Source organism: Sitophilus oryzae, unplaced genomic scaffold (genome assembly GCF_002938485.1).
Source record: "Sitophilus oryzae breed Bouriz unplaced genomic scaffold, Soryzae_2.0 scaffold_1809_pilon_pilon, whole genome shotgun sequence".
Classification (NCBI taxonomy): Eukaryota; Metazoa; Arthropoda; class Insecta; order Coleoptera; family Curculionidae; genus Sitophilus; species Sitophilus oryzae.
In genome coordinates, this window is record NW_022146512.1 from 630042 (window position 1) to 650185 (window position 20144).

The window sequence follows — 20144 nt, forward strand, 5'->3', positions numbered from 1 at the left end:
TAGAAACTCTGTGATTAATTCGAATAATGCATTAATTTTATAAATTAAAATTATACAATGTTCTTGTACAAAAAATGCACCGAACTACCGAACATTGAACTTTCTTCTGATTGGGCGAGGTGGGGATGAAATGGAAATTTCAGTAAAATGTCGGCCATGTTGTGGGGAAGTGTATTATTTCTGTCAAATTGATGAGTTTTTCAAAGTTTTTTAATTGAAAATGGAAGAACAAAAGGAAACAAAAGTTATTTATCATATAGACGACGAGGAAACACCATATTTAGTGAAAATCTCTATATCACCAAAACAAGTTACTCTTGCAGACTTTAAAAATGTTCTTAATAGACCCAATTACAAGTTTTTCTTCAAGTCAATGGATGACGATTTTGGGTAAAGTTTATATTATTGGAGTCTAAATTCGTTCTTTTCAATATCTTTTAAATATTTTGACAATAATACATATTATATTGAACCAGGATTTTTTTTTACAATCTAGTGGGCATCTCATATTATCAGTAAATGTAAACATCAATCATTGTAGATCATGAATGATTAATTGCTATTCATGTCTTTTGTATACAATTATATATTCGAAAATTGTATTGGTAGATTATAAGTTTAAGTCTTAAAATTATTACATTATATTAAGTCTTACATGTTTATATGGCATATTAACACTATTATAGTCATATCTTGTTAACATCGTAATAACATTAATAAATTTATTATTAGATATATTAAAAAAATAATTAAATATGTTTTTTTTAATTAGGGTGGTCAAGGAAGAGATTATTGATGACACTGCACATCTTCCATGTTTTAATGGAAGGGTAGTCAGTTGGGTAAATATATATTTTCTACCATGTTTTTATGTGGATTTATTCACTACATATAATTTATGTTATATATTCTATTTTTTTAAAGCTTGTCTCAGCTGATGGTTCAAATCAGTCAGATGGTGGTTCTCAATGTACAGATAGTGTTTCACATCAAGCTGAATCAAGACTTCCTTCACAAGCAGCTGATTCAGTTTGTACAGACACAGAATCAATTATAAGTTCAAGGCAAGGTAGAAGACATCACAAATACTCATCTAGAATAAATGGCCATCTTCCAAGGTTAGTAGATTATTATATAAATGATATTTGCTGATATTTTTTCATTTTTTAACACTTAGAGTATATGAGACTGCCTCTATTGTCAGTTCTGACATAGAAACTACAAGTTTTCAGTCTGAAACTACAGGTAGACATACAGCATTATCAGAATGTTCAAGTGTTAGCCGATTACATGTCGCAGGTCGTAAAAGACCTCAGAGGAGGCGGAAACAAAGATTACAGGTTTATTTTGCTAAATTACTGATATAATTATTTATAACCTTATAAATTTATAGGCTATGTCAAGAACTAGCTCTTATTCTAGTATTACGGATTCTACAATGTCTTTGAATATTATAACTGTCACTTTAAATATGGATACTGTCAATTTTCTTGGAATATCTATAGTAGGGCAAAGTAATAAAGGTGGCGATGGTGGCATATATGTAGGATCTATAATGAAGGGGTAAAGCAAAAATATGAAAAATAATAAATGAACATGATAGTAAAATAAGGGCATTTTAGTGGTGCTGTTGCTCTGGATGGTAGAATAGAGCCTGGTGACATGATACTACAAGTAAATGATGTAAATTTTGAAAACATGTCAAATGATGAAGCTGTGAAAGTTTTGAGAGAAGTGGTCCAAAAACCAGGGTATATTATATTTGTTTGTAGGTGCTTGTCAGATATAACACCCTCCGAATTTTGTACTTTTTTTTATATCACTCGAAAGCATACATCGAAATAAGTATTTCAAGCCAAAAAAAAGTGTGGATGATCCATAATTTAATGAAAAAATAAACATCTAATTATTGCTACAACAGGCTACTTTCTATGCGAAAACTCCTCCAAATTTTGTCGGCGTTGCCAGATTCATTCATTTCTTCTTGAAAGGTTCATTAAAAAAACACGTGCTGGTCGGAAGAAAACTCGCGTTAACAACAGATTATTTTAAAATCAAGAAAAGGCGATCGTCTGAGGAACTGCTCCTACCCATAGCTGATATTTTGCCTACGAGATCTGACTATTTATAACTACAAAGTTGCACGAAAGAGTTTTGATTGCGTTGGTTTCAACTTGTTTGGGGGTTAATCTGTTGTTTTTTTTATATTTTAATACGAATCTAAGTGCTTTCAATGTCTTGATTTTACAATAACTTATAATCTGTTCTTATGGTGACAGCGCTACTGTATAAGGATTTGTTCGTCCGGCGACCGGCACGTAAAATCAAGTGAAAGCAATCAGATTCGTATTAAAATAAAAAACAAATCAAAAGATTAACACACTCACGGAAAGGTTGAAACCAACGCAATTAAAACTCTTTCGGTCTCAACTCTTTTTTCGTATCATGTAACGTACCGAATGATCGAAAAAAAACGGCGTAAGCCATGGCTATGAAATGAACATCGCTGTCATTTTATATGTAAAATTATATGGGGAATGTTATCGATCGTCATTTCCAAGCCAGCTGAACGCCGTTTTTTTTTCGATCATACGGTATTATGTATCATACAAACAAGAAATAACTTTGGCAACAATGCTTAGGCAGCTTACATCCTTAACAACAAATGGTGACAGACGGCTCCGGCGGCAAGTTTGAATCGAAAGAGTAAATTGATCAGGCAAATATTACAAAAAATATCACCAGCTCTATTTTTGACTTATGACTTATTAATGCTGCTCACTGATTAATTCTGACCTTTATATTAATAAAAAATGCATATATCGTCATATTTTACAATAATTACAGGCTTATACAACTTCACCATAACCTAAAAATGCACTTTTAATTTATTTATTTTTCAATAAATTGTGGTTCATCCGCAATTTTTTTTTGCTTAAAATTCTTATTTAAGTGTATGCTTTCGACTGATATATAAATAAATGCCAAATTCGGAGGGTGTTATATCTGACAAGCACCTTGTTTGTATACTATTAATTAATAATTTCATAATTATTTTTAGGCCTATAAAGTTGGTTGTGGCAAAATGTTGGGACCCTAATCCGAAAGGTTACTTTACTATCCCAAGAACAGAGCCTGTTAGACCTATAGATCCAGGTATTAGGATTATATCACAACTAATGTTAATTAATTTTTGACAAATGTATTTTAATAAATTTTTAGGTGCTTGGGTTGCTCATACAGCAGCAGTTAGAGGAGACCCTGTGGCAAGGCCTCCTAGCAGTTCTACTGTATCAAGCACATCTATTGCAAGTACAATTCCCGCCAACGAACGTGAGTGTCTTCTAGGTTCTGGTAGGTATTTAGTGCAGCAATGCTTCGCTTGCAAATTCATTTTATTTGTAACTAATCTGCTGTAAACTAATTTTGTTCAGTAAGACGTTACCTAACATATATTACCTAATCATTTTTATTATAACGTAGGTAACTGTAGTTTGTCTAATAAAAGAATATACAGTATTAATAATAATAAATAATAAAATAATATACAGTCCCCAGATTGCCTTTATAAGAGGAAATACTTTTTTATTATTAACTTTTTAAGAAAAATGCATTTTTCATCAAAATTTTTCAAAATGCAAATGCATTTCACGCGTTTCTATGTTAATATTTAATTTTTTATTCTTTGTTAGAGGGTTATTATTAGAGAACAACGGCATACGGTCAAGTCGGCCTACTAGTGATGGGCAAAACTGTTATTTTTAGATAACAGTTGAAACTGTTATAGTTATTTATAAAAAACAGCTTAAAATAACAGCTTAAAAATAACAGGTTTCTTTATTTTATTGCTAAATATCTGAAAGAATATGAGGCGGTCACCGCCAGGCGTATTAACGCAGTTGCAACAATGACGTGCTCGGTGGTAGTATTTCCAGGGTGTCATAACATTTCTAAATATCGATTGTTATCTAAAATACCTCTCTAAAAACGGGGGTTGTTTACAAATAAGCGCTGTTTACAAATTGCGATATAAAAAAGCCAAAATGCCGCCACTCGTCTATATCTATAAATTCCGATCTACCTACGCCCTACCCCTCGATCCGCGTAGATTCTGAATTGCGTAGCAGTGTACAGGGTGCATCTCACTCGACGGGCGAGAAGCTCTTCGTTATGATTTTACCATTTGCGGTCAAAAAATAGCAATATAAGAAAATGTGTAGTATATTCTTCATAAGTAAACCAACTACACACTAGAGTTCGAATTAATTTTACACTTAAACTAGCATGTACAGTTTGACAAATATAGGAAGAGACTTGGGGATAGCACCGGTCGCGCACACGATAGAGAGAGAACGCATTCGGCGGAAGAGAGATGCAGTTACGCTACGAAAAATCTGATTGAAGCAAATTTGTGGGATGTCCACTGCGCATCGGGGGGCGTCTCTTATTTTATATTTCTCACGTCTCTAGCTATACTTGTTAAGTTGTACCCGCGACTTCGTTCGCATCGAATTATTAATTTGTAATGGTGATGATAAAGCAAAGCAAGAATTTCCATTAACATACAAACTGGATAAAATTTTCTCACATTTGCCAAAAATATGCTTTAAACGTCGAGCAGTTTAAGCAGAATCGTGGTTAATCAATTACTCAACTTTTTGGAACACCCTGTATTATTTTTTAAAAAATTTCAAAATATGTAAAAAAACAAAATAAATTATGCGTGTCCAATCGTTTTCCCGAAAGACTAACCGTTTTTTAAATAATAAATATTGTAATATTTGAGGGGCGTTTTCACCCTCTTGGAATTTGAGATTCGAGAAACCCCTCCTTATCGCACCTCTACACCCCACAGTCAATCCGTTTACCAAAAATCAGCTTTAAACGTCAAGCAGTTTAAGCAGAATAGTGATTACTCAGTGGTCATATTTTATGAAACACCCTGTATATATTTTGTAAAAATCTCAAAATATGTAAAACAACAAAATAAAATATACGTGTTTAAGAGTTTTTTCGAAAAACTCACCAGTTTTTAAATAAAAAATATTCTAATATTTGAGGGTGGTTTCACCCCCTTAGAATTTGAGTTTCGAAAAATCCCTTCTTATCGCACCTCTACACCCTAAAGTCAATCCGTTTTCCAAAAATCAGCTTTTTACGTCAAGGGCTTTAAGCAGGATCGTGATTAATCAATGACCAGATTTTTCAAAACACCCTGTATACATTTTTAAAAAATCTTAAAATATTATTCTGAAAATTTTTCAGAATAAATAAATACTTAAATATTGAAACTTAATAACAAAGTATTGAAACATACAGCGCCATAATATCTCGACCTCCGCCCGTTATGCTCGTAACAGGTTGAAAAACAATATGTATCTAAAACAACTGATGCGTTATTCTCCAACCTGTTTCAAACCTCCGATTATCTCGAACGCCGTTCTGTTATGCTCGTAACAGGTAAAAAAACAACATAGCTAAAACAACTGATGCGTTATTCTCCAACCCGTTGCGAGCCTCCATCGACAATCGACCGATGCAGCAGCGCTCCTTTCCCACTCCTGTTATCTCGACAGCCAGGCGTTATGCCCGCAACTGTTTCAAAAAAGCTGCTTCTTTTATATCCTATTATTTTTAAGCTGTTGTCAGCCCAACACGACGCGCCGCGCCGTAGCGCATACCCCACTCCGTTGTCCGTTGTATCTCGCCGCCTGTATCGATGGTTGTCGAAATAATAGGTTTTCCATCCATACTAGTTGTTTTTTGGAATTGCTTCGAGCAGCATCGAATTTCGTGGCGGTGCAGAGCGCCGACTTCGTTTCACGAACACTCGATCTCTGCGTGTCGTTATTTTATATCTGTTATTTTTTAAAAGCAGTAACGGTTGCGTTATGTTATTTCTAAATAATTGTTATAAAATAACAGAGAGTTAAATAACAACCCATCACTACGGCCTACAAACACGTAAACGTTTACGTACGCATGCGCATTTCTTATATTTTTTATTTTTTATACACATAAAAGATTCTTTACGTCTACGTCAGGGCCCAATCACTCTTATGGAGCGTTAAATTAGAAATTAACGATTCGCCCCACTATAGATGGCGCAACTAAAGTCGTGTATATTTGGTTGCCTGATTATTGCATATCAATTTTAAACGTTATGATTTGTTCGATTGACTCCCCACTCTTCAAACCATTAGTTGCCCGCGCTCAAGAACAGTTAACCGTTAACCTAATTTTAATTAGTTTACCGCTTTGAATAAGTAGACTAAGGAAGGAGCATATCAAAAATCTTAGGTACACCGCGATGGGCCTCAAATATGGCCGACTTAAATTCCGGTTTATCAGTGTCGTTCTAATTTTATTTAAAAAATGTAAAACTATGATGTAGGGTAGACGTGGGGTAGACTCAATAATTTGTTGTTTTATTTTACGTTGTGAATAAATGTTGGAAGTTATTAAAATTGTTATAAAAATATATAATTCTAATAAAAATAGATAAGTTATAATAAGTATTTATTAACACAAACATCCGATACGCTACTGAAGCAGGTAAGTCAAATTAACGTATCTAAATTCTTTGACATCTAATCTTTGACAAGTAATAAATAAAAGCTAAAATGCAAGAAAAATATATAATTTAGTTAATTTAAGTGAATTTCATAAATGATCGGTTTACTACACGTATGTATATTATATAGTCACTTACTAGTGAAAAGTTGTTCCATTATTTCACTCAATTTTTGCCGAGATCTACCGCACGCTACACAACCAACTATTTTAGAGTCTTTTTCGATAAATCACGATAGTGTCACTGTTAATTTAAGTTCTGCCACAATTTCCATCTAGATTTACTACCTTTATACAACTATCAGTAGTAGAATAAATAATAAATAACATAAAATAAGCTCCGTAAAGACTGACAAATCCACAAAATTTCAAATCAAATTCAAATGTGTCAAATGAATTATCAAACAGAACTGTCAAGGATCCCCACCCTAAAGAGCTTTTATGGTGGCTTTTCCGCCCATCATGCATGAATACATGGATAGCATTATGCTCCTTCCTTAGTCTTCTTATTCAAAGGTTTACCGTTCTTGGCCCGCACTCTTACGGTCGCGTGTCGCGTCAGTTTTATACGAGCGTTCAGCGTTCGCGTGTGTTGTTTGTTGTTTGGCCAGTTCCATTTTTCGTGTCTCGTCTTTACTTGTGTATCTGTCTCGATATTTATCCCGATAATAAGAATTCAATCGAGCAATTATGTTCTAATATGTTTAGATCTAAAAAAACGACACAAAAGTAATAAATATAATATAATTAATTAATGTGTTTTATTTATTTAAAATAAAATTGTTATTACTCTGAATGGGCACCTAATTAAATAAAAAAATTCAATATAGGTTCACGAGTAGGCCCGTGAGCCTATATTGACATTTTTTATTTAATAATAAGATGCCCATTCGGATTAATAACAATTCTGAATTAAATATGAAATTAAAATTTGATTTAGCGGGGCGAGGAGCGAGGGGAGTGTACATAATTTAACCTTGAAGCCCTGAGCCGCACTCGGCCCACTATAGATGGCAGCAAAAATTTTGTTCGCTTTTTTATTACATTGACTGATCGTTCTGTAGTTATTCTGTGGTCTACGTATATGTGCCAGCAGCGGCCGACTCGACCGTATGCCGTTGTTCTCTATTAATGTCGATTAACGGTAGTATTTTTTACTGTAATTTTAAAATACATTTATTTACTTCAATGCTACAGAAAAAGTGATTATAAATTTTGTGTAATAACATTTTAAAATGGCAAATATAACACTTTAATTGATATTAATGATAAACCTAGATTATGTATACTTACGTGGATAAGTAAATAATTAAATAACATATCAACGACGTACTTATTCTTATTTCTCTCTTATTTCTTTGTTACACCAGTACTGCTACTCTATTCTTGGTCAGGAACGTACTTTTTCTCTGGCTTTTAGCCATTTTACTCCAGCTTATAGCCATTAAAGAAAAAGTTCTAAAAATGGATGTTTTGTGATTGAGATAAAAGCTTGAAAATCAAAATAAAAACTTAAAAAATAAGGGTGTATTCCGTTGCTTACCTTGGTTATGGTTTTTATGTTCCGTTTCTATCGGCTTGCTGAAAGTTTTCTTATTACGGAACACGGTTCCTGAAAAATTCGGTTATAACTGTCACCAAACTAACCAGCGCGAGAAGGCTGGTTTTTCCGGTTTTGTTTGTTAATCAGTGTCATTTATGTCAAACTCTTAGCGAAACCCGCTTTGCGGATGAAGGTAGTCTCACTGAGGAGCATTACACCTTCTTTTGGAAGGGTCACCCGGCAACACACAGGAGAATTCATGGCGTAGGCATTGCAATCAAAAACGAAATCGCCACTAAATTAACAGAGGTACCTATTGGTGTCTCCGAACGTCTTATGACCCTAAGGTACCCCATATCAGACAAAACTTACGTCAACATCATAAGTGCCTACGCTCCTACCCTAGACGCTAAAATTGAGGATAAGGATAAATTTTACCAAGCTCTGCAAAATATACTCCAACAAATTCCAAAGCACGAACGAATCATTTTGCTAGGTGACTTTAATGCCCGTGTCGGCAAACAACAGGAAATATGGCCTGACGTATTGGGAAAACATGGAATGGGAAATGTAAATAGCAATGGTGAACGCTTATTAACAACATGCACAGAGTATAATCTTTGCATCACCAATACGTGGTTCATGCTGAAGGACAAATTTAAAGGCACCTGGAAACATCCGAGATCAGGCCATTGGCACCAATTGGACCACGTAATCGTTCGAAGGACGCACCTAAAAGATGTCAGTCTCACAAAAGCCAGAGTAGATGCCGAATGCGGCACTGACCACCGACTTTTAATCTCAAAAATGAAAATCCAGTTAAAACCCAAACGTCCACACTGTAAAAAGCAAAGCTACATGACCAGATTGAACGTACAGGGTCTAGAGAACAACGATACCGCCGACGCCCTCCGGGAAGCCATCAAAGAATCACTTCCACCGATAACTTCAATCTCAATCGTGGATGCTGAACATGGCTGGATACAACTAAGAGATGCGATTCACAAAACCAGCGAAGCAGTACTGGGAAAATCCAACAAAAAGAAACAACCAGACTGGTTTAACGAAAATCAACCGCACATACAGGCTTTGTTGGAACAAAAGCATAGAGCACATCAAGCCGTTACTGCAAATCCACACAATCCAAGACTAGCAGACAACTTTAAGGCAGCCAACAACACGCTCCGAAGAAACCTGCGCCAACTAAAGGATAACTGGTGGTCGCAAAAAGCTAGTCAGATTCAGGAGTATGCCACGCATTACGACTATCGTAAATTCTTCGAGGCTGTAAAAGAAGTATACGGTCCAACTAAGAAGGCAAGATGCCCAATCATGGCACAAAATGGTGAACTTCTAAAAGAGGAAGAACAAATCAGAAACCGCTGGAAAGAGCATTACAGCCATATCCTTAACCAAGAAAACAACCCCAATATGGAAGCACTCAACATAATACCTCAGTATAACAGCCTCGATGTATTAGACATTCCAATAACAGAACAGGAAATGAAGGACTCCATAAAACAGCTTAAAAACAACTAATCAGCTGGCTGTGACGCGATTCCGGCGGAAATCTATAAGTGTGCAAGTAAAGAACTTATTGGTCATCTTAAGGCTCTCTTTGATGTCATATGGGAAAGCGGAGAGGTACCTCAGGACTTTTGCAACACGAATATAGTGAATATATTTAAGAACAAAGGAAGTGCATCAGACTGCGGAAACTACCGAGGATTTCACTACTGGCTATCCGAGGAAAAATTCTTTGCAAAATTATGTCAAACCGCCTGCGCCCACATATAGAAAAAATCCTCCCAGAATCGCAAACGGGTTTCGCACCAACCGCGGTACCGTCGATTCCATATTCTCCATCCGGCAACTACAGGAAAAAGTAAAGAGCAGCAGTCTAAACTTTACTTTTGCATTCATCGATCTAACAAAGCCTTCGACTCTGTGAACAGAGATGCACTTTGGGCAATTATGAAAAGTTCGGAGTACCCATCAAATTTCTTACAGTGTGTAAAAGCCTCCATAACAGCAACAAATCAAGAGTGTCATATCATGGATCACTGAGCGATCCCTTCCTAACAAACACAGGCGTTAGGCAGGGATGTGTCTTAGCGCCTCTCCTATTCAATATATTCATGGCAGCGCTCTCCATTATAGTGGACAGCAAACTGCAGGAGAGAGGTTTGGGCATTAGATACAGATACGACGGCGGTCTGTTCAACATAAAAAGACTCAGGGCAAAAACACGTACAAAATTCATCACAGAACTTCAATACGCTGATGACTGTGCTCTAGTTGCTAATACGTTACAGCAATAGCAAGAAATGTTGAACACATATACATGGGCATACGAGGCCTTGGGAGTTAAGCTGAATATCGATAAAACTAAAATCATGTGCACTCCCCCGGAAGATCACAACAATGCTATAAAAATCGGAGATGAACTGTTGGAATATGTAGCGGAATTCAATTACCTCGGCAGTTTGATTTCGGAAAGGGCCAATATCAACTCTGAAATTCAGCACAGGATTAGCGGCGCCTCAAGAGCATTCTGGAAATTAAAAGACAGGGTTTTCTACAATCATGACTTGAGCACAAAAACGAAACTTGCGGTGTACCGAGCGATAATAATTCCCACCATGTTATATGGAAGCGAAACTTGGGTGCCGTACCGCCGACACATGAACGCATTAAACAAGTTGCAACAGAGACATCTTAGACAACTCTTAAGAATAAAATGGTTCCATCACGTCTCAAACGTATCGATCCTTGAAAAAGCTAACTGCGAGAGTATTGAGGTCATGATTACAAAGTCCCGCTTAACATGGGCTGGTCACGTATGCAGAATGCAAGAAAACCGCATACCAAAATCTCTGCTTTACGGTGAGCTTGTAGACGGTAAGAGGAGGCCGGGTGGACAACTCAAAAGGTTCAAGGATATTTTCCACGAAAACTTAAAGGGAATTAACAAGCAGAATGAGTGGGAAGAGGCAGCTCACAATAGAACGGAATGGAGAAAAATTGTAAAGTCAGTTAAGAGCGACAACCAAAAAGTAAAGAGGCAACGAAGCGATGAGATTTTTGAATGTCTGGAGTGCGGTAGACAGATAACATCACGTATCGGGCTTTTCAGTCACAGAAAAGCTCATGAAAGAAAACGCCTTGCGTGACCATCTTCTGATGCGTGTCAAATACTCGTCAGCGAGTAATGGCGGTATGGTATGGTCATTTATGTGGCAGAAATCAAGCAAATATTGGAAGTTCGAGTGAAATTCACATTTAATTTCTAAAATTTGTAATAATATTGTTGCGGACCCGTGCCGCGTGAACTCAGCCTTAGGCCTGGCCACTCGCCTATGACTCATACGCCCAGCGATGCCGACGTTCTAAGAACGAATAAGAATTGACTAGACAAATCTGGATTGTCTCTTTCTCTCCTATATAAGCAGACGCCGCACACTGATCAAAAATCGCAAATTCGTGATCGAAATTCAAGAATTCAATTTCTTCATACGAAATTCAAATTAAAGTATTCTAATTTCACATGTGTTACTCAAGTTCTGAACAAGTTACCCATTTGACATTTATTCCCAAAAAATATTTCTGCATATCCGAAGTTGACAAAAATCAATATTTTTTTTTGAATTGCACAATATAAATAAAACAATGTCATTTTCTTAGAATTCCCATACTTAAGTAGCGTAAGTAATCACATCCTAATATATATGATATGAAAGAGTTGTCTCTCTTCTTTATTTTGAATACTTATAATTATCAAAATACTGCTTAGTAATTGTGTAATTTATTAATTAGTTAATAACATGGCCATCTACGTAAAATGTATGAGTAAATCGTAGAATATATTTAGTGAGACACGAGATGACATGCTAAAATTTACATTACAATATTATTTGGAATGTTATGGACATCATAATTGTTAGTGCAGCTACCACTGTCTGCCCCTTGCGCAAGACAGTCGTGATTCATTTGGTCATGCGCGTTAACGCAATCGTGTTGATTTGCATCAATAACTATACTAAATGTCAGTTGGCCGCGGCGGTTAATATGAAATTTGTATTTCGTTTTGGATTATTAGTTATTGTGTGTTCCTGGTGAAATTTTCGTAGGAAAAGAGTGTTAAAAAAATAAAAAAAAATTAAAAGTTTAATGCGCTTAAAGTAAACGAGGACCTTTTTCACCGTTTACTCTAACTGATCCATACATAAGTTCATATTCTACCAAGAACTACAAGAAAAACAAAGTAGAAAATGAACTTAGAGATTTATTGGTTATTGAAGAACAAGATAACGAGGAAAAGGAACAGCTCGTCAACGAGGAATTTTCAGACAGCGAGAGTGACTAACTAATTACAAATGCCATAAAATTATTATTTGTAATATACCATATGTTTTTCTGTAAACATTTTTTTTTATCATAATCGTTGAGTGTCGTTTTACTAATTTAAATCTGTTTGGGGATTAGTTTTACTAAATACATAAATCTATTCTATAGATATATTTTTTTCTTTTTCTTCCAATTTGGAAAGTCCATTAACTTTACATTTTCGTGTTCATTATATCACCTTTCTACTCACCATGATCAATTTTTTTTCTTTCGTTCGTTTTCGTTTTTCGTAAAATTAGTAAATTCTACACTAATAAAAATCTCCTTTTTATAAGTCTATCTTAATATGGATGGTATTAATGGTATGGTATTCGGCCATGAATTTACAATAGCGCTCCCTTAGCCCGTGGTTACATTGGATGCGTATCCGTGCGTTTTTTTGGTCGTACGTGCTCGGACGTGCACGTAGCAAAAAAACAAACAAATGGTATCTACGCAGGCGGTTACATTGCATCGGAGTTTGCGCGTCCGTGCACGTACGTCAATTTCCGTTGGGCGGATGAAAACAAACTGGTTTGTTTTTTTAATACGTGCACGTCCGAGCGTTCGAATTTTTATATCTTTGGGCCCAATACATTCCCGAAAAATTTGAATATTTTTGAATACCAGGTTTATTTTTATTTAGGATATAATTAATGTTGCTGGAAACATTCTAAAATATTCAAAAAATTTTACCGGTTGCTGTATTAATTCACCAAATATTTTAGATATTCATTTTCTTCCTTTTTTCTTGCATATAAATCATTTACCCAACATTTTCTTCTGTTCATAAGTAGTTATTTTAACATTAAATCCTCAGACAGCATCAAAGTAGTGGCGTCCGTTTTGACAAACTTGACACACAGGATGCCATGAACGCGCATCTAATGTAACCACTAAAATAAAATAGTCGTGCGAGTAAATTCCGTCAGAGCTAGCACGTTTAAAAAAACGCACGGACCCGCGTCCAATGTATCCGCGGGCTTAGAGTTTCATCCCTCGCTTGGGGTTGGCTTTTACAAAAAATTGCATTACAGATATCTGCATTATATTATATATTTCTAAACATAATGTATTTGACATTTGACCTACTTATATTGCTTCGTGATCTTAATTTCGATCAGGAATTTGCGATTTTTGATCAGTGTGCGCCGAGACCTAAGGAAGATAGAGATAAATAACCGATCGACGCGTAGTTACAATCGACTTCAAAAATTCCGGACAAAATGGTGAAGGAGTTAGTAAACGTTAAAGGATTATCTCCCGAAAATAGTAGAAAATTGAGAAACTTGATAATCAAGTATCAAGATGTGTTTGATAAAGGAGAAGCAGGACAGAGAGGTCGTACCAATTTAGTACAACATAAAATTGATACCGGAGATGCAAGACCAATCAAATAAAATCCGAGAAGACTTCCGCTCGGCAAACGTGAAGAAGCTGACAAAATCCTTCGAGAAATGAAAGAAGAGGGTGTCATCGAACCATCTAACAGCCCGTGGACATTGCCGGTAGTACTAGTAAAGAAGAAAGACGGTACCACCAGGTTCTGTGTTGATTATCGGCAGCTTAATAATGTTACCAAGAAGGATAGCTATCCCCTGCCGAGGATAGATGATACTCTAGACACGCTGGCGGGATCGACTATATTCTCTACTGTTACGTTTTTCGTCGGTTCCGTGTGGATAGAAAGTCACAATTTATTTAAACACTTTATTTAACACTAATTAACAAAAACAATAACGATAAAAGACTTATAGAACTATTTACAAAGATTTATAACTAAGAATTTATTTTGAATGTTAGCGCGTCAACTGCACTGGTATATTTATAACTGCCCTCTCTAGGCCACAGCCGCCGGCTTTTATACCTACAGCAAAAGAAATCTAGAATAGTCCATAGATCGTTAGGTGCATAGAGAAGGGTTTCGAATGTTCTCGTATGTACTAGTTCATTCCAGTGGGACTCGATTCTTCTCGAACGAATGAATCATTACGGTGTCTATTCTTTAATGCGATGTTTAGGTCATCTGAGGGCGGGACATATAGTTAGGTTAGGTCGAGTCCACACGGGTCCGCAACACTACCTTAGATCTGAAGAGTGGATATTGGCAAGTCGACATGGCGCCGAAAGATAGAGAGAAGACAGCGTTCTCGGTGGGCTCCGGACTGTGGCAATTTACCGCCATGCCTTTTGGTTTGTGCAAACCTTCGCCAGCTACCTTCGAAAGACTAATGGAGTCTGTGTTAAAGGGACTATCCTGGACTAACTGTTTAGTGTACCTGGATGACATCATAGTGGTTGGGAAATCCTTTGACGATCATCTGAATAATTTGGAAGAAGTTTTCAAGCGACTAGCGAGCTTTGGCTTGAAACTTAGCCCTAAGAAATGTCATCTGTGTCAAGAAAAGGTACACTAGTTGGGCCATGTAGTCTCCTCCCAGGGAGTTGCGGTAGATCCACAGAAGACCAAGACAGTGGAAGAGTGGCCAATATAAAGACAAACATGAACTACGAAGCTTTTTGGGACTATGCACATACTATCGCCGTTATGTACAAGGTTTCGCCACCATCGCAATACCATTGACCAGACTTACCGAAGGCGAAAGGCGTTTCTCTTGGGACTCAGATTCTGACGAGGCATTCCGAAGATTGAAGAAGGCCCTGACTAGTGCGCCCATACTTAGCTATCCTCTTGGCAACGGAAACTTTATATTGGATACCGACGCTAGCAATGTTGGGTTAGGCGCTGTTCTGTCTCAATCCAGGATGGTCAAGAAAAAGTAATTAGTTATTTTAGTAAGACCTTGTCGAAACCGGAAAGGAACTACTGTGTAACCAGACGAGAATTACTAGCGGTAGTTAAAGCAGTGGAACACTTAACACTACAAGTATCTCTATGGAAGAAAGTTCTTGTTAAGAACAGACCATGCTGCTTTGAAATGGCTGTTGCAGTTTAAGAATCCTGAAGGGCAGGTAGCTAGATGGATTGAACGATTACAAGAATTTGATTTCGACACAGAACATCGAGCTGGGGCTATCAATCAAAATGCCGACGCACTTTCCAGAAGACCTTGCGATAAGGACTGTAAGCATTGTTCCCGAGCAGAAGAGAAAGAAGCGAAACTCCTAAGAACAACTGTGGTTAACGATACTTGGCAACCCGAAGATCTTGCAAACGACCAAACAGTGACCCAGAATTAGGCTTAGTGATTAACTGGAAAAACGCGGACCAAAGACCAACGTGGGAGGAAGTTTGCAGATATTCGCCGAACGTGAAGTCGTACTGGGCCCAGTGGAATTCCTTGGTAATAGATGACGGGTTACTTCGCCGTGTAATCGCGAGACCAGAGGGACAAGAAGAAAGAAGACAGATCGTCATTCCGAAGAAGAGGATCCCGGAAGTCTTGGAGGAAGTTCACAATGGAACCAGCGGTGGACATCTTGGTGTTACCAAGATACTTGGCAAGCTGCGTGAACGGTTCTATTGGGTGAACTGCAAAGAAGATGTGAGGGCCTGGTGCAAGAAATGTGACGTTTGCACCGCCATCAATGGGCCACAAAACCGCGGTAAAGCTCCAATGCTCTAGTACAATGTAGGCAGTCCTTTCGAACGAATAGCGATCGACGTGGCTGGTCCTTTTCCGGAAACGAACGATGGCAACAAATACATTGTGGTAGTAATGGATTACTTCAGCAAATGGGTCGAGGCCTACGCGTTGCCAAATCAAGAAGCGGCCACCATTGCTGATGCCCTTGTTAAGGAATGGATCTGCAGGTTTGGTGTTCCCATGGAGCTGCATTCAGATCAGGGAAGAAACTTTGAGTCCAATCTGTTCCAAGGCGTCTGTGAAGTCCTTAATATCCGCAAGACCAGGACGACGGCTCTACATCCACAATCCGATGGGATGGTTGAACGCATGAACAGAACCATCAACCGTTATTTGGCCAAAGTAGTCTCTGACCACCAAAGAGACTGGGACAAATTTCTTCACCTGTTCCTGTTGGCCTATCGTTCATCCGTCCAAGAATCCACAGGGCAAACTCCAGCCAGCACCGTTATGGGATGGGAAGTGCGCCTACCTTGTGACCTGAAGTTTGGTTGCCGACCGGGAGAAGATGTCGCCGGAGAAGATTATGTCCATAGACTACGCCAAAGGATGGACGACATCCATCAGCGAGTCCGCCTAAATATTCAAAGCGCTAGTGACCGAATGAAGGAGCACTACGACATTCAAGCTGAACATGGAGGGTACCAACCAGGGAATTTGGTGTGGCTGTACAACCCGCAGAGACGTCGTGGATTATCTCCGAAGCTACAATCCTCGTGGGAAGGCCCATACGAAGTCATGGATAGGATTAATGACGTCGTATACCGTATCAGAAAATTGCCAAAAGGAAAACCGAGGATAGTTCATTTCAACCGTTTGAGCCCCTACCAAGGCGAAATAGAAGATCGTGCTGGGACCGTGAGAATCTGCAGCTTTGATCCCCCTGATTCGGAAATATCCTTTGACGATTCATGGCCCGATACAACAGCAGTGAGAAGGCTCGCTATGGTGTAACCAAAGAAGAACAACGAGACCTATTTTCCGTGAATCCTGATTATTCGCTCGCTCCCTGTGTGGCCCGAGATTTGCGGATGTCCAGAGGAATCGCTGCGACGTTCAATGAGAAGTTTGGGCGTGTCGGAGAACTACGCCGACAGGATCCAGAGGTTGGAAGCGTCTTGAGGCTAACCGATAATGCACATGGTCAAGCAAGACACATCTTCTGCCTGGTCATCAAGGAATGGTCCCCGAGTAAGCCGACATATCTCAATCTTTGGAAGACCCTTATTGAACTGAGAGAAGCCCTGCTAAACAACAACATTACACGATTAGCCATTCCGTAGCTGGCGTGTGGACTCGATGGTTTGAGTTGGCGTACAATCCGGAACATGATTGAAGTTTTGTTTAGATTTACGGGAATCGAGATCCTCGTTTGCTGCTATAACCCAAAGCTGAGATCGGGCGAGAAAACTGTAGACTGCTTTTTCTACCAGACTTCTCAATGTACCAGGGGCCAGCTTTGCAAATACCTTCATTCACCGTGTACATCTCGGGACGAGCATGTACCTAAGAAGGGGGCAGTGTTGCAGACCCGTGCCGCGTGAACTCAGCCTTAGGCCTGGCCACTCGCCTATGACTCAAACGCCCAGCGATGCCGACGTTCTAAGAACGAATAAGAATTGACTAGACAAATCTGGATTGTCTGTTTCTCTCCTATATAAGCAGACGCCGGGGCCTAAGGAAGATAGAGATAAATAACCGATCGACGCGTAGAGTTATAATCGCCGCGCTAATTCAAAATAAATTTCTGTTAGATAAATAATTAGATAAATTGTAAATAAGTTATAAATAGTTCTTTAAAGTCTTTTTATCGTTATTGTTTTTGTTAATTAGTGTTAAATAAATAGTGTTTAAATAAATTGTGACTTTCTATCCACACGGAACCGACGAAAAACGTAACAATATTTTGTATTTACATCCAAAAGCAATGGAGGTAGGCAGTAAAGGTAAATAAATTTCATTATCTAAATAGAATGGCTTTTTAGGACCATTTAAACTTATCATGCAGCCATTGTTTCTTAAAGTCAGGAACATTTAAAGAAAACAGGAACAACAAGACAACAAGTAATCGTGAATGTTTTGTAAGCTATAAAAATATAAATATTGATTAGATTTGTTTATTTATTATTGATCTATTTTAATATTGGACCTGCAAATCTTCACTTGAGCTGTCTAATGAGCTTAACAGTTTATTAATAAAGTACTTTTTAATATTAAACTCCATTGAAAAGAAGAAACAAAAGTAAAAGCAGAGAACAGGTACATTAAAAATCCATAAAAGATAAATTTTATAATAGAGGTATTGAAATTTAGAAAACGTCAATATTTGACGTTTCCAGTATTTTACCAAACCATTCCATATCAAACCGGTGTTTTTCAGAAACCGCTCTTTACCGTAGTTTACTGCTCTGGTTCGCCTGGTTTTGCAACGGAATACAGCCTAAATGTCACAATGCAAATAAGGTTATGAATTCTATGATTTTATGACATGATAGAAAATATATTGGTCATTTAATTTTTATTCTTAAATAACTTAAGGAACATTTACCATTACTTTTAAGAAATATATTCAACAATTAAGCAGTTAATACAAATTTGTTTTACAAAATATTTGGGGTTTTAATATCAGAACAATATCATAGAATAAACTTGGCAATCTTATAATCTTCTTACAGTTATATTAAATTGTGTCCCTTTAACTCGGAGTTTTTTCTGTCTTTGTCTAATTTACTTGCTTTGTCTGACTGTCTCCTTTTTATATTCTGTACTCTGTGTGATAATTTCGATAACTCAAATTAGGCAATTTCTTTTCCATTTGTTGGATCCAACTGTGACTACATACAAAAAAGAACAGTAAAAACAATTATTTAAAATGACAGACAGCTGTCACTATTATATTCTTTTTTGCTGGACGGACTACATATTTTGAATGTAGAAAAATATTAACACAATATCTTCTTTTTTTTCAGATTTAGTTGAACCTCTCACTGTCAATTCTCCCATGTCTGAAGTCGTTCAGGCTATGCAGAGGCCTGACAGCGGGTTGGAAATTCGCGATCGGATGTGGTTAAAAATCACAATACCCAACGCTTTTATTGGCACCGATATGATCGATTGGCTGATGACGCACGTCGAAGGGTTTCCAGATCGAAGAGACGCTAGAAAATACGCTTCGCATCTATTGAAAGCCGGCTTTATTAGACATACCGTAAACAAGATTACTTTCTCTGAACAGGTAGGAGAGTATTTTTGTTTAATTTGATATTTTTATACTACAATTTATTATGTTTGACATTTAAAAATTAAATAAATAAAAATACTAAAAGAAAAAAAAACAAAATACTCAGAAGTCATGGTTCTGACCAAAGACATCTAAATGGGTAGACAGAACTAGTGATGTGTCGGTATTTGAGTAACGCGATTTTGGAGCGGTATTTTTTTGTAACGCCGTGTCGCGCTCCACAACGGATGGGGAACATGTTACTGAAGAACGACGATCATAATGACGACAAAATTATAAATTATTTATAATTTGCAAATAAATTATTTATAATCGCTCTTGAAGTTAGCTTGAACCGTAGTAACCGCATAGCGACGTGTTTAGCTCCAGCCGTCGCGATTTCGTCGGTCGCCTACAATAGTTACTGGAACTGTACGTAGCGTCGGGCGATCTCGATGGCGACGTGTTCGCTCCAGCCGTCGCGCTCCTAGAGTTTTAGTTCCCTGTCGCGAACAGAAGTAACTGCTGTAACTGGCTATCGACGCTCGACCTCGGAGGCGGCTTACTTCGTTCCAGCAGTCGCTGGAGCGCTTCTAGGGTTTCGTTTTCGCCTGTAGTGATTGGGTCGGTTACTATTGGCGTTGGTGCTCCCGTCGTTACGTTACTTTTGAAATAGCGATTTTTGGTATGTACTAAGCATGGTATAAAATGGAGTAACCAAACCAAACCAAACCGCATAGCGACGTGTTTAGCTCCAGCCGTCGCGATTTCGTCGGTCGCCTACAATAGTTACTGGAACTGTACGTAGCGTCGG

At 37.6% G+C, this 20144-nt stretch overlaps 1 protein-coding gene across 5 annotated transcripts in view; it reads left to right on the forward strand.

The window, feature by feature from the left end:
- Positions 1 to 123: 123 nt before the first annotated feature.
- LOC115883108 (segment polarity protein dishevelled homolog DVL-3-like) overlaps positions 124 to 20144 on the forward strand; it is a 46957-nt gene continuing 26936 nt past the window's right edge. For 4 of the 5 annotated variants that reach the window (XR_004050331.1, XM_030901408.1, XM_030901406.1 and 1 more), the window contains exons 1-9: positions 124 to 390; positions 773 to 842; positions 925 to 1118; positions 1178 to 1340; positions 1394 to 1563; positions 1623 to 1751; positions 3062 to 3156; positions 3223 to 3354; positions 19080 to 19345. Coding sequence is in view for 4 of the 5 variants with exons in the window: in XM_030901408.1 (XP_030757268.1) it covers positions 221 to 390; positions 773 to 842; positions 925 to 1118; positions 1178 to 1340; positions 1394 to 1563; positions 1623 to 1751; positions 3062 to 3156; positions 3223 to 3354; positions 19080 to 19345 (1389 nt within the window). In the remaining variant the exon portion in view is untranslated. The remainder of the gene's footprint in view (positions 391 to 772; positions 843 to 924; positions 1119 to 1177; positions 1341 to 1393; positions 1564 to 1622; positions 1752 to 3061; positions 3157 to 3222; positions 3355 to 19079; positions 19346 to 20144) is intronic. The other variant, XM_030901407.1, reaches the window with a different exon arrangement.